This window comes from Cloeon dipterum, chromosome X (genome assembly GCF_949628265.1).
Source record: "Cloeon dipterum chromosome X, ieCloDipt1.1, whole genome shotgun sequence".
NCBI classification, from domain to species: domain Eukaryota; kingdom Metazoa; phylum Arthropoda; class Insecta; order Ephemeroptera; family Baetidae; genus Cloeon; species Cloeon dipterum.
Window position 1 is genome coordinate 23,102,285 of NC_088790.1, and position 24,872 is coordinate 23,127,156.

General features: G+C 40.3%; 9 protein-coding genes across 14 annotated transcripts; 5 read left to right on the forward strand and 4 right to left on the reverse strand.

Annotated features, from left to right (window-relative positions):
* The first annotated feature begins 207 nt into the window (after window positions 1-207).
* LOC135947308 (thialysine N-epsilon-acetyltransferase) lies at window positions 208-1,691 on the forward strand. Of its 2 annotated transcripts, none has more exons than XM_065496046.1 (5): window positions 208-407; window positions 927-1,019; window positions 1,070-1,121; window positions 1,175-1,395; window positions 1,458-1,691. In XM_065496046.1, exons 2-5 carry the CDS (start codon window positions 951-953, stop codon window positions 1,629-1,631), a joined length of 516 nt encoding a protein of 171 aa, XP_065352118.1. In that variant the 5' UTR covers window positions 208-407; window positions 927-950; the 3' UTR covers window positions 1,632-1,691. The 2 variants fall into 2 exon arrangements, with proteins under 2 accessions (XP_065352118.1, XP_065352117.1); XM_065496045.1 differs by having other exon boundaries at window positions 241-273.
* A 135-nt stretch (window positions 1,692-1,826) lies between these two features.
* On the forward strand, window positions 1,827-3,286 carry LOC135947309 (thialysine N-epsilon-acetyltransferase-like). The gene is made up of 4 exons (XM_065496047.1): window positions 1,827-2,576; window positions 2,641-2,692; window positions 2,748-2,962; window positions 3,021-3,286. The coding sequence occupies exons 1-4, from the start codon at window positions 2,511-2,513 to the stop codon at window positions 3,189-3,191; spliced, it is 504 nt and encodes a 167-aa protein (XP_065352119.1). The 5' UTR covers window positions 1,827-2,510; the 3' UTR covers window positions 3,192-3,286.
* LOC135947303 (neuferricin) lies at window positions 3,203-4,856 on the reverse strand. Its single transcript, XM_065496039.1, has 3 exons — window positions 4,707-4,856; window positions 4,125-4,654; window positions 3,203-3,535 (listed from the first exon to the last, which is right to left on the reverse strand). The coding sequence occupies exons 1-3, from the start codon at window positions 4,854-4,856 to the stop codon at window positions 3,289-3,291; spliced, it is 927 nt and encodes a 308-aa protein (XP_065352111.1). The 3' UTR covers window positions 3,203-3,288.
* Window positions 4,857-5,674: 818 nt separating this feature from the next.
* Window positions 5,675-7,785, forward strand: AsnRS-m (asparagine--tRNA ligase, mitochondrial). The gene is made up of 7 exons (XM_065496038.1): window positions 5,675-5,870; window positions 5,973-6,265; window positions 6,329-6,607; window positions 6,656-6,887; window positions 6,946-7,194; window positions 7,423-7,574; window positions 7,625-7,785. The coding sequence occupies exons 1-7, from the start codon at window positions 5,712-5,714 to the stop codon at window positions 7,749-7,751; spliced, it is 1,491 nt and encodes a 496-aa protein (XP_065352110.1). The 5' UTR covers window positions 5,675-5,711; the 3' UTR covers window positions 7,752-7,785.
* Window positions 7,768-9,647, reverse strand: LOC135947305 (NADH-cytochrome b5 reductase-like). Of its 2 annotated transcripts, none has more exons than XM_065496040.1 (5): window positions 9,375-9,647; window positions 8,583-8,843; window positions 8,421-8,519; window positions 8,150-8,365; window positions 7,768-8,092 (listed from the first exon to the last, which is right to left on the reverse strand). In XM_065496040.1, exons 2-5 carry the CDS (start codon window positions 8,828-8,830, stop codon window positions 7,768-7,770), a joined length of 888 nt encoding a protein of 295 aa, XP_065352112.1. In that variant the 5' UTR covers window positions 8,831-8,843; window positions 9,375-9,647. The 2 variants fall into 2 exon arrangements, with proteins under 2 accessions (XP_065352112.1, XP_065352113.1); XM_065496041.1 differs by lacking the exon at window positions 9,375-9,647 and adding an exon at window positions 9,161-9,246.
* Window positions 9,214-16,672, forward strand: Zmynd8 (Zinc finger MYND-type containing 8). Of its 4 annotated transcripts, none has more exons than XR_010575613.1 (18): window positions 9,214-9,397; window positions 9,916-10,069; window positions 10,123-10,279; window positions 10,333-10,517; window positions 10,576-10,657; window positions 10,714-10,888; window positions 11,028-11,161; window positions 11,217-11,438; window positions 11,491-11,610; window positions 11,660-12,026; window positions 12,578-12,667; window positions 12,898-13,757; window positions 13,815-13,955; window positions 14,019-14,181; window positions 14,369-14,565; window positions 14,620-14,679; window positions 14,759-14,856; window positions 15,589-15,663. XR_010575613.1 is itself a non-coding variant. In XM_065496032.1 (18 exons), the coding sequence occupies exons 2-18, from the start codon at window positions 9,939-9,941 to the stop codon at window positions 16,183-16,185; spliced, it is 3,528 nt and encodes a 1,175-aa protein (XP_065352104.1). In that variant the 5' UTR covers window positions 9,215-9,397; window positions 9,916-9,938; the 3' UTR covers window positions 16,186-16,672. The 4 variants fall into 4 exon arrangements, 3 of the variants coding, with proteins under 3 accessions (XP_065352104.1, XP_065352106.1, XP_065352105.1); XM_065496032.1 differs by adding an exon at window positions 15,994-16,672 and having other exon boundaries at window positions 9,215-9,397; window positions 14,620-14,856; XM_065496033.1 differs by lacking the exon at window positions 9,214-9,397 and adding exons at window positions 9,716-9,816; window positions 15,994-16,672 and having other exon boundaries at window positions 14,620-14,856.
* On the reverse strand, window positions 16,499-19,522 carry LOC135947301 (methyl farnesoate epoxidase-like). Its single transcript, XM_065496037.1, has 8 exons — window positions 19,427-19,522; window positions 19,096-19,332; window positions 18,499-18,729; window positions 18,132-18,437; window positions 17,896-18,076; window positions 17,713-17,842; window positions 16,921-17,062; window positions 16,499-16,863 (listed from the first exon to the last, which is right to left on the reverse strand). The coding sequence occupies exons 1-8, from the start codon at window positions 19,509-19,511 to the stop codon at window positions 16,682-16,684; spliced, it is 1,494 nt and encodes a 497-aa protein (XP_065352109.1). The 5' UTR covers window positions 19,512-19,522; the 3' UTR covers window positions 16,499-16,681.
* An 809-nt stretch (window positions 19,523-20,331) lies between these two features.
* LOC135947307 (axonemal dynein light intermediate polypeptide 1-like) lies at window positions 20,332-22,743 on the forward strand. The gene is made up of 6 exons (XM_065496044.1): window positions 20,332-20,426; window positions 20,493-20,642; window positions 20,704-20,836; window positions 20,903-21,048; window positions 21,865-22,062; window positions 22,129-22,743. Exons 1-6 carry the CDS (start codon window positions 20,367-20,369, stop codon window positions 22,171-22,173), a joined length of 732 nt encoding a protein of 243 aa, XP_065352116.1. The 5' UTR covers window positions 20,332-20,366; the 3' UTR covers window positions 22,174-22,743.
* Window positions 22,366-24,788, reverse strand: LOC135947306 (uncharacterized). Its single transcript, XM_065496042.1, has 3 exons — window positions 24,740-24,788; window positions 24,429-24,690; window positions 22,366-23,278 (listed from the first exon to the last, which is right to left on the reverse strand). Exons 1-3 carry the CDS (start codon window positions 24,773-24,775, stop codon window positions 22,758-22,760), a joined length of 819 nt encoding a protein of 272 aa, XP_065352114.1. The 5' UTR covers window positions 24,776-24,788; the 3' UTR covers window positions 22,366-22,757.
* Window positions 24,789-24,872: the final 84 nt, after the last annotated feature.

The following is a 24,872-nucleotide window of genomic DNA, read 5'->3' on the forward strand; positions in this document are numbered from 1 at the left end:
AGCGGCCGTGAATATTCAAACGGAAGTCTCTTCGCATACCAAATTTTATGGTCGGACCACCTTAACACATCGAAGAACTTGCGAAGTAGTTTCTTTTTTGCATATTACTTGCCGCGAGCAATTAATAGCGGAAAATGGGAAAAACAATAAAATTCGAGTAAATGTAAGGGGTCAAAAAATCGAAAAAGTCTATATTAACGCGCCATCTGTGTTAACCTGGCGGAACTGAAATCGGGTCTTCCAACAAGTGGGTTCATGCTGATTGCGAGAGGAGTACGTAGTTATATTATATTATCTTTATTATTAATTTCGGTCGTATGATCGATCTCTCCCAAACTAACGGTTGTCTACTGCCGCTGCCCAATCATCACGACCTTGCACCTGAGTACCGCCCATTCCATTAATTAGTACGTTAATTGTTTTGGCCTTTACTCGATTGAACCCTCCTCCAAGATGAGCTCAATTGGATTCTTATTAAAAAAATCAGTTAAAGGTGTAGCTTAAAAAGACTACCGTTTTCATATTGCCGCCGCATTAAGCCCTGGCAGAAACAAGGTGGAAGCGGTGATGCTTTTACGCGAATTTCGAAAGAGTTGTCTGCAGCAGCAAAAAGGATTCATGGACCATTTTTCTTACAATTGTTAAATAATCACAGAAAAAACTGCCGCTTGAAACTTTATTAAATCATCAATACATATAAAAATTATGTAAAAATAGCGTTTTATCTGAAATTTCTATTTTTTTAAATAATTAGAATGCAAAATAGTAAATCAATTGATAGAAATTAAACTTTTTGGGGAGAGAACAACAGTTTTCCCAAAAACAAGAAAGTGTTTTGCAATTAAATTATTTGCATTTATTTTGGAATTAAGGGTTTTTTGATTGGTTGATCATTGCGTTATTTAAAACTGTAATTTTGTTCATAGTTCACGAGACAAAAGATCTGCAAGATGCTTGAAAACTATAAAATTCGTCATGCTACCAGAGAAGACTGCGCAGAGATAAAAAAGTTGATACAGGTGCATTTTCGATTTAAAGTTAAGAAGATAGTTAAAAAACCATTGAACAGGAACTTGCAGATTTCGAAAACTGCTCATCTGGACCAAAACTCTCTGTAGAAGGTATTTTATACTTCCAGTTATTTAAGAAAATAACATAATATGAATTTTTGTAGACCTGCAAAGAGATGGTTTTGACAGCGTGCCTCAAAAATTCAGTTGTTTGGTTGTGGAAGAGACCACAGTTGAAAAAGACGGCTGCCTGTGTGGCTATTTGATCTACTTCCCAACCTACTCGACCTGGGAAGGTGCATCCCTGAGGATGGAGGACCTTTATGTGTCACCGGCTCATCGAAAAAACGGCCTAGGCAGATTGCTGATTTGTCACTTGGCGAAGGTGAAATTTTAATTCTTGAGAATATTAGAATTCTCGTCGTAAAATACTCGATAATTCCTCAGGAAGCCGAGGAGAAAGGTTGTCGCAGGATCGATTTCTCTGTGCTCACTTGGAACCCGGCTATCACCTTTTACAAAAGCATGGGCGCCCAAAATATCAGCGACTTGGAGCAGTGGGCAATGTGGAGGTTTGACAAGGATGCGATCAAGGAACTGGCTGAAAAGGCAAAAAATTAACTAACTGATAAAAATGAAAAGCTTAGGAGAGATAATAATAAATAAATTTTAATCTTGATAGCTGTCGGAGTTTTACTGCTTTTTCAAGGAAAAAAATCCATTTCACAGTTAAAATTGAGCGTTTCAACAGGTCAGGCAAAAAATCGGTGAAATTGGCTCCCGCATTTAGCATTTTTTATGAAAAAGAAACGAGGAACACGCGCCTGATCAATAATTACTGCTTCCTGTCGCGGGACAGGATGCGAAAAAAGTTGTAATAATTTCAGCGACAAGTCTTCCTCCGGCCTTAGGCGCAGGACCTGCGTCCCTCACCCGCACACAGACAAGTCTGTAAAACCTCGTTCAGGGCTATTAGGCGCGCGCCGTTAAATATAACTTTGGAAATAATTTTTTTTTGCGAGCGCCATTTCATCTGGTTCTCGATGCTGCGGGCGTATTTGCATCCTTCGACACAGCAATTCAAGGCGAAAATTAAATGCGGTAGGAGAAAGAAGGGGATAATTAATACCTCTATCGAGACGAATAAAAACTGACATTAATGCCGAACGAAGATAATTTATTTGCATTGAATTTCACTTTTCCCCAATCGATGTAAATTTAAAGCGATGTATAGAGAGATTAATGACTTAATTGGTCCCAGTTTCACTTGTTCCTTTTTAATTGTCCAGCTGCTCCGCAGAGTGACTATTTTTATTGTCGTTTTACGCGTTTGTCCTTGACAGACAATTTGGAGTGTTTGCTCAGTCAGCAGGGGCATTCTGTCAATAATTAAGCGGATGACCTATAATTAAAATGGCTCCACCCTCAAATTACAGATGAGAAGAGTTTAGTGTTTTTAACGCGGGCGTCAAGATCAAAAAGAGTTGTCTCGAAGCGACCATGAGTGCTGTTCTTGTAAGACCTGCTCGAAGAGAAGATTGCGGAGAGATCCAACGCCTCATTCAGGTACTTAAGTTTAATTGGCACCAAAAGCAAAAAAAACTGTATTAAAAACAATTTAAACCCAAAGGCACTCGCCACGTTTGAGAAGTTCCCTCACGGCCCGAAATTGACTATCGAAGGTGAGTCATTTGAAACATTATTATTTACAGCCGCCATAAAATCCGCGCTTGACAGATCTCGAGCGAGATGGATTTGAAAGCAGTCCTGCGAAATTCAAGTGTATTGTGGCCGAAATGCCAGACGAGTCAAAAACCTTTTGTGGATATGCGATGTATTTTCCGATCTATTCTTCTTGGATGGGAAAGGGGATCAGAATTGAGGATCTCTACGTGACGCCGGAATTCCACGGCACTGGATTGGGCAAACGGCTCTTCAGCCTGGTTGCCAAGGTGAGTACGAGTAATTAAATCAGAAATGTGAAAAATCTAAAAATAAATCCCGACTCAGGAGGCGTACGAAGGCGACTACTGCAGAGTCGAGTTCACAGCGCTGGGGTGGAATCCCGCTGCGGGTTTTTACCGGCATTTGGGCGCAGAAAACGTGACCGACAGCGAGGAGAGGAACGTGTGGCGCCTTTATAGAAACGGAATGGAAAAACTTTTGCTGCACGCTAAATAATGCCACGCGTGTTGTGTGTGGAAAAACGTGGAATGCAATTTATTGTAACAAAAATCACGAGCAATGTAATAATCTATCTACCGTTTGGCTACAAAGATTATTTCTTATCACTATCCTTTATCCAGCACGAGTCTGATCCAGGGTTGCAGCCAGGGTATTCGTTCAGGTTTGGGTCTTCAACGGCGGTTTTGGGCTCGACGCAGGCACAGCGGCTGTTTTTTGTGCCGGGCTCATGCAATTTCCTTGGAACGCCGGCCCAGTGTCTGCTGATGCCTCCACTGTTGGGTGTACACCACACACGCGTGCCCTTGTCCTTCTTCCACTCCACATTGCAAGGAGGATATCTGTGGGGAAAAGATTCACTCGTTTAACAGTAATATTTTTAAACTTTACCTTTTCCAGGATATTTTAGGCTTTCTCTTTCTTTTGAAAATAATTAGATTTGATTACAAGGAAACTCTTAAGAATGCTACGTTTTAGAATGTGGTGATATTTGGGTCATGTTTTTTGTACTTTCCGAGGTGCCCTAATTTTATAAGATTTTTGGCTGGGAAAATGATTCCTTAAAATTGACCGAGCCGATAAAAAGATAATTCAGCCCAATTTTCGTCTCAACATTTTGTAATGACGAATTTTTATAGATAGAAAATTTTATCAACTTTAAGAATCCACGAATTTAAAGATTAAATTTCTATCATAAAATGCCATTAACAATTTGTATCATTTAAATTTTCAACAAACAAAAAACTGGCTAGTATTCAACAAAGATAACATTAAATTTCTGGCCATTTTTATAAATCTCCGTTGGTTTATGATAATGTCGAATTACACAGCTGAACTTGATTTTTGTCAGTTCATGCTGTACAAGTTCAATAAAATCACCACGACCTAAAACGCAGCATCCTTGTCAAATTTTAACTTGCTGTGACTCACTTTTTCTTCTCATTATCCTCCAAAGCCTCTTCCTTCTCAGCTTCCTTGAGGCGGCTGTAGAAGTCTTCAAGATCACGTGTTTTCCGCCCTTTTGAGTCGTAGAACTTGCCGATCACCTTTCCAACATACTTGTAGTCGTTCTTGTAGAATTCGACCCACTTCCACAAGCCTTTGATGTCTTTGTTGGAGAGGCCAGACAAGTCGTCAGTGAGCCCAGTCTCGCTGAAATCGCCGCTGACGAAGGCGCGAGAGCCGTCTATCCCGGTGAAGAAGTGGTAGCTACAGCCTGGTCCGTAGTGGTCCTTGCCGGCTGACACGTCAAAGACGCTGCCCAAAATTGCGACGTAGAGGCCTTTGCTGCCCTCCGTGCCGTCGTACTGTTTCAGCTCTTGTTTTGTTAACAACAATTTAGCATAACTTTTGTGCATCTTGGCCGGACTTTGGAACTCCGGCTTCTGCTTGGAATAAAATTCATCTTCTCGCTCGTATCTGAGATCAATCCCTGTATTTGTGTACAGGTAATTAGTAGCCTGGAAATTTAATCAATTAATATCATTAATTTTTAGCTCACTTGTTTATTACCTTATCAAAAGCATCTGTGAACAACCTATGAGCTACCCTGGTGTAGCCAAGACCTTTGCCCAACAGGGTTGGAATGAGGAAAGGGTTGTATTGGTGCACACCCACTGAGATAATGATCACGAAAACCGAAATTGCTGTGCCTGTACCCATGACTTCTCAGGCTGTTTCACCAGGTTCACATTGAACAATGTTGATTTGAGTAAAAATTGCACGTCTTTCCTGAAAATCAAACGCAGTGTGTGAATTTAAAATCTTTGACCACCACTAAATTTGTCCTACACTTCTCGGTACAATGTTTTTCTTTTGGAAAAACCGAAGAGTGTAAGTTATCGAACAGAATAGAACACAACATAACTTGATAGACACGTGTGTACGCAGTTATCAGTTCAGATTTGTAGACATTTGGCATGCAAATCGTTTCGATAAAATAAAAATTGATAAGATGAGAGCGTGAGCGAACAGGAAAAAGCGGAACACAAAACAATGTTAAATTATTCATCTCGTCCGTGTTTTTATGGGTAAAAAAAATCACTTTTTTTAAATCTTCTCCTTGCATCGCACAATAAAATAGGAAATGACGCGGGAATTACCCATTTAGGAGTGTAACATTTGAATTCCTAAATAGTGTGATAAGATATTATAAAGTCTACACCTGGTTGACGCCGGCTATAAAATCCCAAACGCATGCAACCAAAGGGTTTTTTTTAATATTTCTCCTACCAACCTTTAAAAAATGCTCAAATTCAAGTTTTTTGTAGATCACTCATACTAAAACGTTTCCGTTATTTAACAGGAACAAAATTATTAATATGTGTATTTATACCAGAGCCAGAAAGGCCCTGCACTGCACAGCCCTAAATATTTATGTAGAAACACAGTCAAGACGTCAAGAGAAGACGAAAACAAAATCGAGATGAGGGCGTGTCAGTCAGTCGCAGAAGGGGGCGTCTGCGCTTATTTCATAGATCCGGCCGGCAAATTTTGTAAACAAGTTGAAGGCGAAAAATGTGGACAAAAAGCATGGCTCTTTCGGCTGGATTGCGACCAAGTTTTCTTAGACATTTTCTTAGGAGAAGAAATTACTCTTCAAAACCAGAGCATGCGCCTTGTTATAGCGTTTGTGATATCTTTCGTGGAAATAAAAATGGAAATGTCACTGTCAAGGTAAAATTAAAATCAATTTTGAGTTTTATATGTTTGTAATGCAGATCAAAAATTATGAAATAAATGTTTAAAAGGGTATCTAAAATATTTCTTAATTTTCAGGGCTGGATAAAATCCGTAAGAAAAATGAAAGGCGCCGTTTTTATTGACATCAACGATGGTTCCGGACCAGAAAGGCTGCAAATTGTGATTCCAAAAGAGATGATGACCAGTAACATGGGGTTTGGAGCTTCCCTAGAGGCATGTGGCCGCCTTGCTGTGAACCCAAACAACCAAAAGGAGCTAAAAGCAGACAAAATCAAAGTACTCGGCTCCTGCGACGCAACGACAGACTATCCTTTCGCTGCCAGAAAGTCTTATCCAGATGATTACATCAGACAGTTCTTGCATTATAGGCAGGATAATTTAAATTCACATTTTTTTGTTTAATAACTATAATATTCAAACGCTAATTGCAGGCCTCGACACTCGCCCTTTGCCAGTGTGCTGAGACTACGAGATGCTGCCATGCGGAGCTTGCACTACATCCTGGGGGAAATGGACTATATTTGCGTGAGCACGCCTATTTTGACTTCAAATGACTGCGAAGGTGCCGGAGAAGTCTTCACCGTGCAGCCCCACAACAAAGAGTGCCTTGACGCGATAAGGAAGCACGGGATGACGCTCGAAGAGGCTTACTTCAACTGCGAAGCCTTCCTCACGGTTTCTGGACAGCTCCAGCTTGAGGCAGCGGCCAGGTATATTTAAGACAAATGGAAATATTAAATCACGGATTTGATATTCAGGGGCCTTGGCAAGGTTTACACATTTGGCCCAGTGTTCAGGGCGGAAAATTCTAAATCAAGGCTCCACCTCTCCGAATTCTACATGCTGGAGGCCGAGACTGCATTTAGTGATGATATCGAAGAGCCAATGGACTTAACCGAGCAGCTTGTGAAGGGCACAGCGCAAAAACTTCTAGACTCGTGCAAGAACGATCTCGAGTACCTGGGAAAAATTAGCAACTGCAATTTGATAGTACTTTTTGATAATTTCCTAAAATTTATATCTAATTTACATTAAATTACCTTGGCAGGAGCGTCTGGATAAAATAGCAAACGGCCCAGCTTTCCCTAGAATGCAGTATGACGAGGCAGCAGAAATACTGAAGCAGCACGAGAGTCAATTCGAAGTTAAGGTGGTCATTGGAGAAAATTTTAAAAAGGAGCATGAATTGTTCCTCAGCAATCGCAGCCTTCAGGAAACGGGCCAGAGTTTGATATTCATAACTCATTGGCCTGCGCACACAAAAGCATTTTACATGAAGCGAAATGATTCTAGTCAGGTATAAAACCAGTTTAATACAGGGTTTGCCATTATCTGTAATAAAACATTCGTTTTTTCGTATTTCCCATCAATTTTAGTGCTAATGACAGAAATCGAAAAAATTTGAACCCCCACATATTGTTTTCCAACTTTCATTTATTATTTTTTTGTGCAAGTAGCCCATGGTGCAGTTTTTTTCGCATTGAAAAATAGTGAACCCAAGATAATTTTCACTTCTTTCTTTCAGGCTTTGGCGTTCGACCTCTTAGGCCCGATCTGTGGAGAACTGTGTGGCGGAAGTGTTCGAGAGCCAGATATGAAGGTCATTGAGGAAAGGCTATTGCAGTGTGGGGACAAAAATGCTATGAAGCACATGGAGTGGTATCTGGAAATTAGAAAGTATGTTTGATGCCTGTTGATGTCTTTTATTAAAAACATTTTATTTGCAGACACGGGAATGTGCCTACCTCAGGCTTTGGTATTGGCTTTGAGAGGCTGTTACAGAGTATGTTGGGAGTTTTGAACATAAAAGACGTTATTCCATTTCCACGAGGCCCTCATCAATTAAAAATGTAGAGGTAATTTGAACCAATTAAAAACAGTGAAAGTCCGCACCAGTTTTTCTAACAGTTTCCTTCATGTCATCACAAAATGAGTCGGAGCCGCAAATGAGAACCTTACTCTTTTTACTTGACGCCGAAATCACATTTAATATGTCAGTCTCCTGTATTCGCCCTCTGACGACCTTTTCTCCCCAACCTGCTTCGCCATCGTTGGATGTCACATAATGAGTGTAAACAAAATTCCAAAAAGCTTTAAGCTCGTTAAGCGTGTCCATTAGCAAGCGGTCTTCAAGGGTGTGAGAGCCGCACAGCAGTTTGATCGTCGTTTCGTCCTCACTATTTTCTACTATAGTTCTGTAATAATAATTATCAAAGTTGTATACCTTCTAGTTTATCTGCTGTTGTTGTTACCTGATGATTGGAATGACTGGGGCAATTCCTGTGCCTGCGCAAAGTATCACCAGCTGCTCCTGTTCGTCTTTGCTGTAACTGAAATTGCCGTAGGGACCTCTCCAGCTCATCACGTTCCCAGGCTCAGCTTTGTCAAAATATTTTGACGCTTCACCATTAGCATACCGCTTAATTATCACATCAAAAGAAGTGTCTGTCCAAGCAATAGGGCTATACCTTTTTTAAAAGGAGAAGAGGATTATTTGAAATTCAATCTAAATGCATCTCATACTTTCGAACTATTTCTTTGACACCGTTTTCACTTTGGCACGGAACCAACAATTCCAAATGTTGGCCAATTTTTATGGATATACTTTCGCTAGACTCGAATCTGAAATTTTAGTTTTATATCCCTGAGTTTAAAAATGTACTGTAATAAGTTAATAAATTTTACCTGTAAATGGAAGTGTCTTTAGTTTGAGGTGTAATGATTGTCAGTCGGAAGGGCTTAAACTCTATCTTGTCCAGGCCTAAGGAGTCTGCAGAAATTACATTTGGTCTTTTTGCTTTGAATCTCTTCAGACTTTCCCGGTAAATGTCATACACGCAAGGGTTGCAACCTTCGCCGCAGCAATCACCAACCTTTGGTTCCTCAGGTTCTGTCTCTTCATCTACTGAAGCTCCACATTGCAATCCGTCCATCTTTTAACTGCGCCTAAATAAAAGCGATAAAATATTACAAAATATAAATCATAACAGTTGCTATTTTCTGGTCAAGCAGGTCACCAATTTATTTTATCTCCGTTTTGAGAGTGAAATATTTTTTTGTCCTTGACCAACATAATATTTATACCGAAATTATTGTTATTATTATTTTATTATGTTTTCTTTCTTCATTATGAAAGCAAACTGTAGAGTCATTCTATCTATCCATCAGGAATTCATTAATAACTTTCAATTTTCTCTAAAAGGTGTTTTTTCCTTAAAACTTTCATGAGAAAATTATAAAGACTCAGCTAGTTGCGGCATTACGCAGCAAAGGAGAGGACTAAACGGGAGGCGAGGGAGGTGCAGTATAGTTGCCAGCGCACGGCAGACAGCAGACGGAACAGCTAAACGCGAGAGAGTTTGTGGAGGGGGAAGTCGGGCGGACCAGCAGCAGCCGAGCGCAAAAGAAGGTTCATGCCGACGCATTTGCGGCCGAATTTGCCAGGTTTCCAGGGCACAAGCCGCTTCTGACACTCACCAACAGCACCCTTTCAATTTCTGGTAGGTCTTTCACGGAAAAATTGATCGAAATTTTTGTGTTACGCAGGTGAAATCGATAATAATGTGCGAGGCGGATGACAGTGCCTCGAGAGGCAGGAGGAAGCTAGGGGAGCCTCTGCCGCTGTCTACTTTCATGGAGAGAGAGCAAAAAAGACACTACTCGGGTCAATGCAATCCTTGCCAAGGACCTCGAGTTGGCAGTCTTGGAAAAATGGTCGCGAAAATCAGATTATAATTTTTTGAGGTCGCGTCTCAGGAAGCGATTTGTTTTGATTCTATCCTCCATGATGGAATGTATCCATAGCCTCAGGTCAAGTCGCGGGGGAGGGAACAATAGTTGTTTGTTCTTTTCTTTTCAATTCCAAGGAGGGTAGCCATATAAGGCAAAATGCGGGTGGAAACGTGTGCACTCAAGTTGTGTAAGTTCGCTGCCGCAAATTTAAAACAGGCCATGTGCCAACAGCTGTGATACAAGAAAATCTATGACGATTCTCTAAATTTACTTTAATTGTTCCCAGGTGAAGATATCTGATAAAACAACATGTCTGACGTGGCAGAGACTACTGAAAAGGCTGACTCAGAGAGCCGTTGTTCGACGCCCAGAGCAGCATCCATTGCTTCGGTGGACTTGGATGAGTCATCCAAATTAGATCGACGTACAAGGTCATCAAGGTAAATAAACTTTATTACGCAGTTTGGATAGATTCTAGAACTTGGTGATGCAGGTCTAACACTCCGGTGACGAAAGGCCTGAGGCCGAAGAGACAGAAGGTCAGTAACAGTAGTCCGAGCAGCAGCCAGGACCACGATGACGACGAGGACGTAAACCCGATTGAGGAAGGGCCACTGGTGGCCAAACGCAAGAATGCGGTGGAAGGGGAGGTGAGGGTTGCGTCATGTCATGTCAAATGGCTTGCTAATTTATTTTGGAACAGGCTGTGCACGACCCATACTGCTGGATCTGCCACAAGGAGTTGTCAGAAGGAAATAACAAGCCTTGCTCAACTTGTTTACGCTCGTTTCACCTAAAGTGTGCCCCGCCCATCAAATACCCAGACCGCCAGGCGAATCCTAATAAATGGGAGTGCCCAGAGTGCTCGCCATTCTCTTTTGAGCCAAAGTGAGTGCCTTAAACAAATAATGTGTCATAATGACTCGCGTCGCGCATTGAATTGCAGGCCTAGAAGCGAAGGAACGCAAGAGCAGCTCAACGTTCTTTTTAAATATGTCATCGACAGAGCGGTTACTCCATCAACCGAAGTGAGTTTGCTTCCACGTCACAAAGAAATGTTCCACCACTAACTAATTTATTTCAGCCATTCATGCACACGGTCAACATGAAGGAATTTCCACAGTACCTGGACTATATTATCCACCCTGTGTGCATATCTGAAATTGAGGAGAAGGTGAAAAACAGTTTGTACCGCAGCCCAAGAGAGCTACTAGCCGACTTTAAATGGATCTGCCACAACTCCATAATATTTAATTCAGGTAATGCAATCGTCCCTTGTCATTATTATTTTTAACGCAGTGGCCAGAATTTCGAGCTGGCTTTATCAGTCTTCAAAAGTCTTGTCCTCAAATGCAATTGGAAGTAGTATGTAAAATAATATCAAGGGTATTATTTTAGCCCAAGCTAAACTGACGACAATAGCTAAGCAAATGCTGCGTGTGGTGCGAGAAGAAACAAAGGAGATCGAGAGCTGCCCCAACTGCCTGTTCAACGCCTACACCATGAAACCAGACTGGTTCATTCAAGCTTGTGTAAGCATACCTGGCTTATAATCCACTTTTAAAATCACAGAAAATGTTATTCTAGGATCGTCCCCACCTCCTGGTGTGGGCCAAAATGAAGGGCTTCCCTTACTGGCCGGCAAAGGCCATGTCCTTCAACCAGGGCGGGACCCTGGTAGACGTCCGGTTCTTCGGCAAGCATGACAGGGCTTACTTGCCCATTGTAGACTGCATGCTGTACACAGCTTGGTATCCAGCTCCCGCCCAAGTGAAGAAGCCACGAGAGGATGTTTCTCTATGCATAAAGGTTTTTATACGGGAGAATTTTGTGTTCTTCATTTTAATTGTTGTGATTTTAGGAGGTGGATCGGCACATTGCAAAACTGAAAGAGCGATATGGATCTTACGTCTTCGCGTCGAACATCACTTTCCTAAATCCCAAAGACATGGAGGGACAAGTGAAAAAAATGCTTCCAAATGTAAGTTTGTTGAAATTTAATTCGCTCTCTTCAAGCATATTCTTTGCAGTACAATCCTGATGAAGTGGGGAAACCCAGTGTCCAAAAAACTCCTGCAGAGGACGCCCAGAAGAGCAACCTCTCGCAGCCAAGCGTGGTGCTAAAGCGGCTCTCTAGCGTCGACTCGCAGGTGTCCCAGTCCTCCCATTCCTCAACCGGTGGGGAAGCAAAGACTGGTAAGCCTGATGCCGCTAGCATAACGACTCTGCCTGAGGATGATGACTCGCAAGACTCTGTCAGCAACTATATTAAGGTGAAACCAGCTACTGAGCTGATGTGCCCTATTTCGGCATCGGAATCACCGCAGTCATCATCTGCCAAGAGTGATGATGAGAGGAAGGGCCAGGGACAACTCAAAAGAAAAATTTCACTAACAGGTAAGCTATTTTAATTGCATTCATATTATTTCCAATAATTTTACGGGTGACGTTGTCTGTAAATGGTTCTAGTCCAGATACAAAAATAAAAATATGTCGGTAAGGGGTATTTCTTGTAAAGTTCAAACTTAAGACGCGAAAACGGGATAATTGAGGAGCGTGACTGTGTTCCTTTTGGAGTAAAAAATCGTTAAGGGCATTATCTTTAGGAACTTTAGGATAATGAATGGCAACTCCTCCCCAATCACTGGCTTCGTTTTATTTTGTTGCACCTATAACCACTCTTGGTTATGGGAAATTCAACTCATTCAAGCTTGTAGATTTGATAAATTTAAATTATAATTTTAAAGCAAACATCAGCTTTTTGTTTACTGTTAAAAATTATCAAGTGTATAGAGAACTGTTTTTACTCTATCCAGTGTTGAGTGAAATTCTTCACTAAAAATATATGTAACAAAAATTAAAATAAGACGTTTTGTAACAGCTAACCTGTGGATAATTCCAGTGTTAGCTGCCAGTTTTAAACCAACTAACTGAACTCTTGTTTCTAGCAAACAAAATGAATCCCAATTCGAATTCTAATTTCCGAAGATTATTTGAAGCATCATTTACAGAAGACAGAAAGCAAAGAGCGAGAAAAGGTTGCGTCCATTTAAACAAATTTCTGGTGACAGGATATTTTGTGTAATTTAGCTATCATTGAATTCTTAAGTAGGAAATTTATCTTTTGCCTATCTCGATCTTCAACTAAAACGTACTTGTAGCACTAGATTTATGGTAGCTAACATATTGTTGGATATTTTGGTTTCAAGAGGATATTATCACGTGTATATTTTGAACTTTTTATCAACCGGCATTAATCTATTTTCAGGCTCGAAAATCGATCCGTCAGTTCCCATTCAGACTGCAGCATCCAAGCTCAAAGTAAAAGAGAAGACAAGTGGCAGCGAATCAGACAGAGAGTCTGGCAACCCTGTAATCAAAGCTGCGGCCAGCTTGATGAAAGAACTCAAGACTCTCAACTCTGATCTCAGTGACATAGACGATGAGGTAGACCCTCTGGTGGATCACGAGGATGGAGCATCCCCAGCCAAAAAGGTCAAATCCGTCATCACTCTGGATGAAGACGCTGAGATGCTGCGGCACGAGGCAGAAGACTTCAACCAGTCTCTGAAAGGGACCACGGAAAAATCCGCCAAGGCGATAAAGTGTCCGCAGAGTAAGAGAAAGATCGCCGAGGGAATCAAAGTCTTAAACAATCTGAAAATCTTTGGTCTCGACGTCACCCCGGTGCCTTCGGCCGCCACCTCTCCCTTGTCTCCCTCTTACGAAATTTCCAGTGACTCGTCCGAGTTTATCGAGTCAGACCTCGAATTCGACAAGCAGGAGACCCAGAAGGAAGAGTCGGTGGTTATGATGGAGGTAGAGCCAGACATCCATATCGGGAAAACTGTAACGAAGAAAGCGGCGCAGAGATCTGCTGGAATGGCAATCATGGGCGCGTTCAAAAATATTCCTCAGAAAACCGTCCCTGTTACTAGCAAGACTGTTAAAAGTACTGCTCTCCCCGTGAATCCTCCGCAGACATCCCTGCTGAAGAAAAACCTGGTGCCGAACAGGGCGAGAAAATCTTTGACAGCGGCCGGTCAGGCTCCACAATCGTCATTCCTATCCCAAAGGCTGACTGCCCCAGCTACTACAATTAAAAAGCTTCCTGTCGTCCCCCAACAGGTAAAAAAAATTTAAAAATCTTTCAAACCTCTAATTATTTGGTATTAAAAAAAACAGCAACAAAAATTCATCCTGCTGACAACCCAAGCACCTATTCAGGTGGAGAAGAAAGATTCCAAGCCTGAGAATCAAAATCATTCAACAGTTCCGAGCGCTGCAGGACCGGCGATTGCCAAACTCAATTCCTTGGCTGACAATGTTAGTTTTGAATTACAATCTTTCAATCGAATTAAACTAATTTAAGGGGATTTTCAATTTCAGTTGGCAGACAATATTAGACAGACGGTGTACACGCTGATAAATGACTTGGCCCAGAAGAGTGCTGAGGAAGATTTGAAGACTGAAAACGCGCAGCTGAAGCTGCAGCTGGAGGCAGAGCGGTGGTACCACAGGACGACCATCGAAGAATTGAAAAGGAACCATGGTGCGTAAATAAAATATGTAAAGGGATCTCCTAGGTTGCCATGTTTTAGCTTGTGGTGTGTTAATTTAATTCAAGCACTATCTGGTATAGTAAGGTTTTTAAGAGATCGCCATTTAAGACGGACACCTACAAACAACAAATTTTCTTGAATGCAATTGTAATGAAAAAATGTGTTTCCTCATTCTAGATGTGGTCCTGCAAGACTTTGAAACGACGGTCGAGCAAAGCACGATGAGAGCCAAAATGGAGATGCAGAAGATCTCTGAGGCGGAGATGAAGCAAACCATCGATGAGGTGAAGAGGAAAACCTGGTGCACAGTTTGCCTCAACGAAGGGACCCTGTATTGTTGCTGGAACACTAGCTACTGCGGCTTCCCTTGCCAGGTATAATAACTGACTTGTTGCTTTACACATAAATTTTATTCAACGCACTTGCAGAGAAAGCACTGGACAGAACACAAACGCACGTGCAAGGCTAAGTCTGTGAGCATGCCCAAAGTAAGTGAGTTCGGCAACACCCACCACAATGGTCCAGCCCTTGCTCAAAGTACAAAAAATAATAAAATCAACTACACAGCGGTCGCAGGATCTATGAGTAACCAAACCAATGGAACTGTCGCGAAAAATGCGAGGAAAGTTATCTCATATACTCCCCAGCATCCTGTGTTAGGTTCGGTAAGAAAATATTAAATTATTATTACCATTTTTGCAATTTTATATAATTGGATAATAAAATTTACTTAATGGCAGAGACTACAAGAATAAAAAACTTATAAGCTTGAATTAAGAAAAAAAACATGCTAAAAGTCTGTGAATATTAGAGTTTGAGCTTGCATTCAACACTGGGCTAATGAATAAGCAAAAAATCATCTTATTACAAGCCATATGAACCATTTAGTATCTTAAATCCGCTGAAAGTTTGTGCTTAAAAATTTTAGTAATGCTTTACTTCGAGCAAACTTAATGTTGCAAGAAATAAACTTACAATCAGTAAAACGTAAAATTGAAGCTTACATATTCTAAGCTCCCCTTATCGAATTTTTCTAAATTTTTGGTATCGTTATTAAAAATCGTGTATATTTGATACTTAAAAAATATATTTGGATGCCATTTAAAACTTTATTTCGCTATGATAATCAGACTAATCAGAGACGACCATTTTGCTAACCAAAAAAATTGTTAAAAATACACAGCACCATAGAAATTCTTGTATAATATTAATTTTAACGCTAAAGCTTTATATTTTAGATTCCTTTGTCAGTTCCAAAAATAACCCATAAAGTCCTGCCACAAAACATTTTTTTATGTAATTTCTCGCCAATGCTCTTGCATCAAACTATAGCAAAATTATTAATTTTCACCCTTAGCCAAAATTCCACTCCAACAGCATGTGGTTTTGATTTCCAGGCTACTGACGTGACAGCTGCCGTCCCACAGATGGTAACATTGTCAAAGACTGTATTGTCCGCGGAAAATTTTGAGGTAATTATTCATATTTTTCTCATTAAAACAAAACAGCTATTTTCTTTACATATAAAAAACAGCTTCCTCGGTGTAAATCAATTAGTGAAGTATTTTCCATAGATCTACAGAAATGTCCTGAGGTTTTCCTCAGCCCTTGGGCGGGGCAGAAATGTACTATGGCTGCAACCAAGTTGAGTAGGACATTTCTGTAGATATTCGGGAAAATAAACAGCTTGAAACACACCGGGGGAGCTGCATTTAATTTTAACTGAAAAATTATGACTACAACATGTGCTTCTGCCTTCATTGGCATCTATCAACATAAATAAAAACTAATTTCTGTTTTAGCCCAACGTGCACATCATGGTGGGCTCTGGGAGCAACAAAACGCAAGCGAAACTCGCACAAAGCATCCATCACAATGCCCTGCCGTCGACGATTACGACAAGACCAGTGCATACCATGGCGAAAAACAGCACGCCAGCGACGCAGGTAACTACGACACCCCTCTTTCAGTTCTACAAAGAGTCGACCGAGTGAGTTAACAAAAAGTTAGTGCTCTTACGTGTTGTGTTGCGTCCGGCGAGAACCGTTCACAAACGCTCTTCTTCAATGTACAATCTACACCGTAGGGAAAGTTTATTCATGACACTTCCTTGAATCTCAGAATCGAATTGGATCAGTGATATGAATCGTGAACAATGTTCATTGTGCGAAGTTATTGAATAATTTCTGTACGTCATTCCGCTTCATTTCATCATAACTAGGTGTTGCGATTACTGTGTTCTCTATAACATCTACTACGCTTTTAATTTTTATTTTAATCTCTGATGTAGCAATTAAATGAGTCGACTCAATTTACATCAATTGTTATTTCACAAACTTAGTTGTATATATAATATATAGTTCGACCTCTTACAAGTGGTGCTAAATCCTCTTCGCTGCCATTTCTCGGCAAAATAAACTGTCTCAGATTGATTTTGAGCTTGTAAAATAATTTTGATTCTTTTATTTGCACGTGTAAAAATCAGTCTAGTTAAAATCGAGGAGCTATCGTTGCCCGCGATTCCTTGGGAGCGAGGGTGAACCCGCCGACTGGTTCAACTGACGGCGGCTCCTCTCCAGGGGTCACTGACAGGGTGAATCGCTGCATTATGGCAGTGAAGAAAAGAAATAGATTGTTCCTCGCCAGGGACTCTCCCAAACACTGCCGCTTTCCTAAAGTTTTAAATTAATCGTCAGTCGTGATTTTGAATTAGGAAATTTAAAACCTACCTAAGCCAAAGGGAACCAGAGACTCTTGCTTGAGGAGTCTTCCCTCGTCGTTCAAAAACCGTTCGGGTCTGAAGTTTTCGGGGTCGGACCAAATTTTTGGCTCCATGTGAATGCCAGACAGATTCATCAAAATCCGCGCGTTCTGTAGTATCAGACACGTGCTTAACTAGTTATTCTTTCCATTCGGAAGAGGCACAAAGTTAGAATGTCAATCAATTCGAATGAAACTAGGCGTGATCATTGCCAAAAATGTCCTGTTTTCCTAAATTAAAAAATTGCCGTAGTTACAAGGGCACAAAGTTGTGGGTTTTAGCAAAACGCCCTTAAAATTTAATTTTCACAGCTTTGAGAATTGTAAATTATACAAATTCAACGCAATTTGATTTGCGTGAGTTGAAAAAAACGTATTTTTTCTGACACCTAAAAAATAAAGGGAAATTTTCAAATATTTTATTTTCGAACTGGTTTTAAGCAAATCGTGCCAAATAATGAAAGTAACATTAGTGGCTTTTAAAAGTTTTTCTGGGGGGTTGAAACTGATTAACCATCCTTACGGGGTGTTTTAATAAACTTAAGCCAAAATCAGCCTTCTTATTGGTGTCGATTAAAATATTTTTCCCAATCAAAACTTTTTTAGCTTAGGCAATTTTTTATTTTGAAATAAATTTTGGTTCATCACCTTCGTATATAAAGACAATTATTGACACATTAAGTTTCATTCAAATCGATTATTGGTCCTTTCGAATTTTGCGTCAAGCTCCCAAATACCTTCTCTACCGTATTTAAACCCACCTTTGGAATTGTGTACCCTTGGAAAGAAACGTCCGTGTTGCACGTTGACAGTGGAGCGTGAGGCACGGCCATTGGCACCACCGTGCTCACCCTGAGGACCTCCATGATCGTGGCGTCCGTGTAGGGCAAACTGCAAAGGCCTTTTAAGGGAATCCGCTCATTACTAATATTTTAGCAACTGACCTCGTCCTGTCTTCTAATCCGGGCAGCCGTTCTTGGCCGACGACTTCGTCGAGCTCCATTTGGACCCGCTTTTGAACGTGCGGATACCTGACCATGTAAACCAGGGCGAAGGTGATCGAGTTGAACGTAGTGTCCAGGCCTGCCATGAAAAGGTCGCGGCACACCTCCGTCAAACACCTCTCTGAGATATATTTCGTTTTAATTGAAAATTGCAGACAGAATATTTGAAAATTTACCGGTGAAAGTCGTGTCTTTTCCCTTTATTTTGTTGTTCTCCATTTCAATCAGGTAGATATCGATGAAGTCCCTGGGATTGTCCGAATCCAACGTGGCTTTGTGGTTGTTGATATCCTCTGCTAGAAAGCTGATAAGTTTCTTCCTGACGGCCAGAATCTTGCTTTTCTCGGTCAAAAACGGCGCGTAACGCGTCAGCATTGGGAAATTATTTGCAATGCCGCCGGAGGCGTCGGTGATGGTGAGCAGCTCTTTGATCATGCCGGTCAACTCCTTCAACTTGGGGTCGCCGTGAGCGTAGCGCCGCCCTTTTTGAAAATTACGACGCAGTTATGACTATTTAAGTAAGAAATAATAATCAGCTCTTACCCGCCATCACGTGCCAGAGAACATTGATGCCCGAGGTTCCGAGAACTTTGTTTAGCTCCACAGACTGGCTCCAATCCGCGCCGGCCATCCGCCCGACCTCCAAAATCAAAGAGTTGACCTCCTCGTGAATTAGACCTTCCATCGAACGCTTGCCGAAGCCGAGATCGCGCAGTTGGCGAAGGGTGAACCGTCTCTGCTCCCTCCATAACTCACCCTGGGAGAAAATCAGTCCTGAAAATGATTTAAAAAAATTAACATTTAAAAAAAGAATTGAAATATTTCTGCTGATATTCCTACTAACTTTTATTTAAGATGCTTTAAGAGGAAAATACCTTCTCGAGATGGAATTATGATTTTTTTCATTGGTTGGGGTGCCGCATATTGTATTAAAAGATATTTAAAAAATCAAACGGAGATGAATGACCAATGAAACATTTTTTGATCTATTTTATTTTAATTATATTACAGTCTTGGAAACATTTAGACCTAATTTTCCTCTTTACCATCTCAAAAATTTTGCTACCAGTCTGATCTATAATAAATTCGAATGTGGGAAAATTTTGACTTTGAATTAAGGTAAGAAGAACAAATAATCACCTCTAATGAGTCCATTTCCAATTTCCAAAGACAGTTCGGAAGCAGGTCTTCCGCTGAGGTCCTCCCGCGACGAAGCTTCCTTCACCGCCGCGTAACCCGAGATGATGACTAAAGGTTGTGAGCCAACGTAGAGGCCGACCACATTGCCGTAACGCTCTTTCAGGTCGCGGGCGATCAGGTACAAGGGGCGGCCCCTCATAGACAAAATATTGCCTAAGATTGGCCATCTGCGCGGGCCTGCGAAAAATTTGAATTTTATTGTACCTTGAAGATGCTATTCCGTTATATCAGGGTCATTGTATTAGAAAACACTGTTTTTTAGTCAGCTTACCTGGCGGATAGTTGGGAGGCTTTTTGCTTGCGCTCCACCAGACGAATACTACGACCAGCAACGCCAAAATCAATGTCACTGCCATCTTTTCCGCTTCTATAAAATTATATGAATTTAAAAACCGAAATTGGAAAAGTTATTGTGAGTGCGGGATTTCTTTTTTTTGCGACGGAATTCTTACCTCTGACTCACAGATGAGCGTGTGCACAGGTGTTCTAAAGACGACTGGATCAGCACGAGCGTAAAGCTTTTCTCTCGTGCGGCAGGAGCGGCCGCCTTCTTGCCCACCTAAAACCGCCAAGTAATCAACATTCTCGGAGTGGTAGGAGGTATTTATGCACTTATTGCCACAAGGAAATAACACATATAATGACAACAACTACTTTACTTTTTTACGGTGCCCCTGCAATTACACGCACTGTTTGAAGAATTAAGATTGTGCGCAAATGGGGAAACCAAGAGGTTTCCGGACTCTTTTGCGTTTGACGCACAAAATTAAGTGTGCGTCCGCCCTGCGGTCATTCATTCATGATATTTGGACCTTTGAGGAAAAACGAAGTAAAATGTTTTTCAATACTGGATTTCCTTATAATTAGCATACTAACATATTAGCCATTTCTGCAATACAGGTTATGAGTAATTCAAAACTGATTGAATATTCGCAGTTTGTTTAGAAAAACATCATAGGAGGTCATTAGTCTCGGAAGATATAAACCGATCAGTAAACTTACTTAATCAATTTGGCTCTTATCAAATAATTTTGAAACACAGAATTTTCAAAAATTTGATTTTTTGTATCAATATACAAGAAAGTTAAAAATTGTTTTAAAATTTCCCTTGTTACTGTAACCATTGTTTAGTTCTATTATTGTGATTTTCAAATAAAATTTTGTGTATGTATTGTTTAAGAAAAGAAAATTTATTCTTACTCTTTTGTAAAATGTCGCACGTATTGAAAAACATTCCCGAGTCACTTGTACGTTACGCAGCGCCAACACCCGTAAGAAAATGATGTTTAATAATTGTACGTAAATTTCCTAGCTTTGATGTGTTTCGGACATAAAAGGTGAAAAAACCAAGGGACAAGGAGTTGAATAAGCCTGAAGAAAAGCACGATGTCCTTTACAGGGACATCAAAGTTGGAGACGAAGTGCTGGACATCCTGCTGCCCCCTCGTGTCTTCGTGGGTGACAATCTTGACTATTATGTCCAGAAGGTTTATTAATTAATTTAACCTAATACACACTTTTTTATTAATTATTTTGTTGGTTCGTCAGGTTCATCGGGCACCAGCAACTGAGAGAGAAATCGAGAGGCTGCGGATTGAACTGGACCGGAAGCTGTTCGAAAGAGGTGCTCGGATGTCCGGCCCTTGCGTCATCCGCAGGGAACTTCTCTCGCAGGCTTTGGGTATTTTCTTTCAACTCTTCTTCGAATGTCTTTTTTTACAAAAAACAAAAATTCCTTGCGATATAGATGAACTAATTCGAGAAGAGAGCATCGCGTGCGCAGAGACGGGAATCCTGATGGCTGCGTGGCGGGACCACTGCGTGCGAACCCTCAAAGCCTATGAGGACCTGTACGTCAGCAGACTGGCCCACGAGAATCAAAAGTACTTGAAGGTGCGGGGATTTTTTCTATTTATACATATATATGCTTGAATAGTAAAAAATACAGCCTTTTCAAAGCAACCGCATAGATCCCACTTAACCTCCCTTTCCTGTCTTTAATCACTGGACACTCAAGATGTGGTTTTGTGGTGATTTTGTTTGTTGGTGATAATTGTTTCTTTCTATTTGTTCATTTTATCTTTGGGTGTTTCCAGTAGAAATTTGATTTGTCATGCAATATTTTAAATTTGGTTTGGGCACCATTCTGATTTCTTGGTGAAATCTTGGCGTTCACAGAAATGAGAATATCTCGAGTTATAATGATGCTACAACAATCAAATTTGTACCAAACGATCCCCATCAATCACCCTACAACTTTTAAATTTGAAATTATTTTGGATTTTCCAAATTTCGAGTTCATTTCTAATTTTTGAATATTTAAAATTGCCTTTTTCTTCTGATCATGGAACAAAATGTTGCCCTTTTGGTGTGTGTATAGTGCCTAGAAAATCGTAAGATAGTATGCATAGTTTTTATTTTGTGAGATATGGTCAGATAAGATATCTAGAATAGGTCAGAAATTGAAACCTGAAGTTAGGGTAGCCCCCTAGGATCAACATTATTAAATTGCCACTTGTAGCCACTTTAACGACGCTCGATGAGCGCTGCTTTGGATCGATCTGCGATATTTGGAATGAACAAGTTGAGAGCTTTCAGTAAATGTGCAATTCGACCCCTTAGACGCTTTCAGGGTTGCTCAAGTAGTACCCTGATGTGCCTATAATCTCATTAATTAATTTATTTAAAATATTTAATTTATTCTTTCAGTCAGCTCAGAGTAAATGCGATCTTCAGGAGCGACTGACCGTCCTGAAATCTGAAATTCACGACACTGGCGAGAAACTTAGGCGCGCCAGAGCGCGCCTCGAATTCTCCAGCAAAGCGCGCGACGAGGCGGCCACGAAAGAGCGAAACAAAAACAACCAGATTCTCGAAAACTTGACCGAAAGCACTGAAGAAGGAATGGTAAGTGTGGAAATTCAAAAAAATTTTCTTTCTAATTTCGTACTCTTGCGTTTACTTGCGGTGCAGAAAGCTCTGAAGGCGAAGCTGAAGGCAATCAAGACTGGAGTTTGAGCCTCTCTGCGTTATCTGCGTGGCATCATTCTCCACTTTTATTCATGCAACAAAATAATATGAATCAAACAGTCAACAACACTCCGTGTGTTTCGCAGTAGTTGCAAATACGCAAACAAAACAATTCATCAAATACATACAAGAGCCAAACATAGATAAAGACGATAGATGGAAAAAGGAAAACAGTGAAACTTGCATTTCAAAGCGATGTTTATTATGAAAATAATTATAAATAATACCAGGACTAATTAATTATCATTTAGCTCATATACATGTTTTTTATAATTTTTTGGTAACAGCAAATAATGAGACAAGAAATATTTCGCCGTCATTTTAAAAATTTGAAACTAAACCAGCTTTCGAAATATAGTCTAAATTTAGTCCTTTGCTCTACGATTAACCATACAAATCTTACAAACCCCAAAACTAATCCTTGCAGGAAATTTTTTCCAAGACGATAAAAACAACCCACCAATTGATTTGTTTTATAGAGCAGTGCATCCAATCCAAAATTAGGCTTGACCAAAAAATGAAATTTTTAAAATCTATGATTTTTCCAATAAATCTATTTTGTTAATTTTAATTTAATTGATTTTTCTTGTGCCGCATTTGACGTTGCGAGTGCAGACTCTCCACTGTTCGTTGAACAGCAGGTTACCGGGACACTTTCTGCGCCTCTGCCCGTTTCTCCTGGTGCAAACGAAGTAGTGGCGGCAGCTGCTTGGATCGGGAGAGATGATTTTTGTGCACGTGCCAGGTTTCCCAGGCCTTGTGGGTTTTGCAGACTGCTCATAATCGAGATATTCGTATTCGTACTCGGCTTCATCCTCCACTTCTTTATTCGGTGGTTTCGTCGTGATTGTGGCAGCAGGCATGACGTTAGTTGACTCAACTCCACCGGGAATCACGCTTGGATCCTCGATCGCAATTTCCCCAGGTCCTGTCACACTCTTTCTGCTGCAATTGGCCACACTCTCCGGCTCGCATTTGCCACTTTTCACGCTGAACTCGAGTCCAAAATCGCAGACGCCTGTTTGCACTTTAAATTTGTTACTGCCAGCTTGATTGCAGTAGAAAAATGCTCCACACAGTTCCGGCGTTTTGGCTGAAAATTTAAATTTTCATTCTGAGAGTTTTTTTTTTATCTGATAGCAGCCTGATAAAAAAATGCATGGTTTGGGAAAAGGGCAAACAAATCACAAAAATAGACGTAAATATTGTTTGTTAGTTGTTCCATTTGAAAGTGTTTGATAAAAGATGAGAAATTGTTCTAGAGGCTATGGTTGGCCTCGTAAATCAAGTACAATATTAAATATTTAGAATTTTCAAACTGCCATATTTATTGGAAAGTGGTTGCATATCAAACATCTTTTTATTTTGGAATCTGCTTATAGCAAGACGAATCTAATGACGTGCGATTTTCATACTCTTGCAAATATCGCAGTTTTTACAACAGAAAAAAGTGCTCTGGAAAATTGAGACAAAATTAATTTGCTCTAAATTTTTTTCCATGAAACCAAGCTTTTATTTTGGTTATATTTTAATTTTTTAAGTAAATGTGATTCAATTTTCTGGAAAATTTGGGAAATTTTCCCAAATCAAGTTCAAATTTCATCTGCTTCTGCAAATTTTGCCAAGATATCCTTCTGCACTCGTAGCCGTTGAATTATATAAAGCCAAACTTGCATCCTGTATGTAATTTGATATTTTAAAAATATACCAAGGAAAGGATTTTTGTCAATGCAATTTTCAAGATTTTCAACTTATCAGTTTTTGTAGCCTTCGAATGTCTCCAAAATCCGAAATTTGGACGTAATTAATTTACTCGATTTACTCAAGTATCTAGCAAATTTTCATTGAATTTCAAACTCTGTAGGAAGGTAGCAAGTACGGAATTATTCGATTTCAAGGTGCGCTTTCCTAGTAAATAGATTTTTGTGTTAAAAAGTCTCACTTAAAAATGTAATTATTCGCACAAATTGATATTATAATGGCCTCAATGCGTTTTATTCATTTCTACATATAAATGAAATTAGCGATCAGCATGGAAAGATTTGTTCCCCTGATATTTTTTAAACAGTTTTCAAAGATTTTTGAAAAAGTGGACAGTATCAAACATCTGGAAAAACACAAAAAATGCTATATTTTCTTCAAAAAATAAAATTAAAAACCATTCTGACACCATTAAAATACTCTTTTTGTTTTAAACACATAATATTTCTGCCCTAAAATAAATAAATGCATGTCCATATTACCTGCTCCAGTTGCAGCTGCAAACGAAAAGGCGCCGCTCTGCGTGCAGACTGGCTCTCTGAGGCAGGGTCCCGCATCATCCTTTGATTCCCCGTAACCAACAGAGCCGCCGTAGCAGATTGTTTGCAATTTCGCTGATTTTGGACAGTCCATCGGCTCAGATATTTCCTCGTCGCAGTACACAAACTGGTGGTCGTTCACGCAGGCATAGCCGTCAAGGCAAGATAGACGCTGAGCGTGGTTCATGTCTACCAAGAGAGCTAACTGAGCGCAAAAGTAATTTGGGAAAATGAATTTATTTTAAACAACTTACTATCAATGGTACAAACATCTTTAATGTGTTCTCCATTCTGCTGGGAAATTTGCACTAACAGATATTTTTCGGTAGTACCATATTTAAGCAGAGCTTTCTGGCAAATATTTACTCAAGAAAAATGGGCCAAGTA

Bases quoted from the DNA above. Each gene is read 5' to 3' on its own strand.
- LOC135947308 (XM_065496045.1), top strand. The intron at 1,122-1,174 runs GTATTTTATACT...GAATTTTTGTAG, and splicing joins ACCAAAACTCTCTGTAGAAG to ACCTGCAAAGAGATGGTTTT. The intron at 1,396-1,457 runs GTGAAATTTTAA...ATAATTCCTCAG, and splicing joins TGATTTGTCACTTGGCGAAG to GAAGCCGAGGAGAAAGGTTG.
- LOC135947309 (XM_065496047.1), top strand. From the start codon at position 2,511: ATGAGTGCTGTTCTTGTAAGACCTGCTCGAAGAGAAGATTGCGGAGAG. The intron at 2,577-2,640 runs GTACTTAAGTTT...TTAAACCCAAAG, and splicing joins AGATCCAACGCCTCATTCAG to GCACTCGCCACGTTTGAGAA. The intron at 2,963-3,020 runs GTGAGTACGAGT...ATCCCGACTCAG, and splicing joins TCTTCAGCCTGGTTGCCAAG to GAGGCGTACGAAGGCGACTA.
- LOC135947303 (XM_065496039.1), bottom strand. From the start codon at position 4,856: ATGGGTACAGGCACAGCAATTTCGGTTTTCGTGATCATTATCTCAGTG. The intron at 4,655-4,706 runs GTAATAAACAAG...TTAAATTTCCAG, and splicing joins TCACAGATGCTTTTGATAAG to GCTACTAATTACCTGTACAC. The intron at 3,536-4,124 runs GTGAGTCACAGC...TTTTCCCCACAG, and splicing joins GAGGATAATGAGAAGAAAAA to ATATCCTCCTTGCAATGTGG.
- AsnRS-m (XM_065496038.1), top strand. From the start codon at position 5,712: ATGTGGACAAAAAGCATGGCTCTTTCGGCTGGATTGCGACCAAGTTTT. The intron at 5,871-5,972 runs GTAAAATTAAAA...CTTAATTTTCAG, and splicing joins ATGGAAATGTCACTGTCAAG to GGCTGGATAAAATCCGTAAG. The intron at 7,195-7,422 runs GTATAAAACCAG...TCTTTCTTTCAG, and splicing joins AGCGAAATGATTCTAGTCAG to GCTTTGGCGTTCGACCTCTT.
- LOC135947305 (XM_065496040.1), bottom strand. From the start codon at position 8,830: ATGGACGGATTGCAATGTGGAGCTTCAGTAGATGAAGAGACAGAACCT. The intron at 8,520-8,582 runs GTAAAATTTATT...CTAAAATTTCAG, and splicing joins AAAGACACTTCCATTTACAG to ATTCGAGTCTAGCGAAAGTA. The intron at 8,366-8,420 runs GTATGAGATGCA...CTTTTAAAAAAG, and splicing joins GTCAAAGAAATAGTTCGAAA to GTATAGCCCTATTGCTTGGA.
- Zmynd8 (XM_065496032.1), top strand. From the start codon at position 9,939: ATGTCTGACGTGGCAGAGACTACTGAAAAGGCTGACTCAGAGAGCCGT. The intron at 10,889-11,027 runs GTAATGCAATCG...GTATTATTTTAG, and splicing joins CTCCATAATATTTAATTCAG to CCCAAGCTAAACTGACGACA. The intron at 14,182-14,368 runs GTGCGTAAATAA...TCCTCATTCTAG, and splicing joins AGAATTGAAAAGGAACCATG to ATGTGGTCCTGCAAGACTTT.
- LOC135947301 (XM_065496037.1), bottom strand. From the start codon at position 19,511: ATGGCAGTGACATTGATTTTGGCGTTGCTGGTCGTAGTATTCGTCTGG. The intron at 18,438-18,498 runs GTAAGAGCTGAT...ATTTTCAAAAAG, and splicing joins TCTCTGGCACGTGATGGCGG to GGCGGCGCTACGCTCACGGC. The intron at 18,077-18,131 runs GTAAATTTTCAA...AATATATCTCAG, and splicing joins AAAAGACACGACTTTCACCG to AGAGGTGTTTGACGGAGGTG.
- LOC135947307 (XM_065496044.1), top strand. From the start codon at position 20,367: ATGTCGCACGTATTGAAAAACATTCCCGAGTCACTTGTACGTTACGCA. The intron at 20,427-20,492 runs GTAAGAAAATGA...CGGACATAAAAG, and splicing joins GTTACGCAGCGCCAACACCC to GTGAAAAAACCAAGGGACAA. The intron at 22,063-22,128 runs GTAAGTGTGGAA...CTTGCGGTGCAG, and splicing joins AAAGCACTGAAGAAGGAATG to AAAGCTCTGAAGGCGAAGCT.
- LOC135947306 (XM_065496042.1), bottom strand. From the start codon at position 24,775: ATGGAGAACACATTAAAGATGTTTGTACCATTGATA. The intron at 24,691-24,739 runs GTAAGTTGTTTA...TTTTGCGCTCAG, and splicing joins AGATGTTTGTACCATTGATA to TTAGCTCTCTTGGTAGACAT. The intron at 23,279-24,428 runs GTAATATGGACA...TTAAATTTTCAG, and splicing joins TGCAGCTGCAACTGGAGCAG to CCAAAACGCCGGAACTGTGT.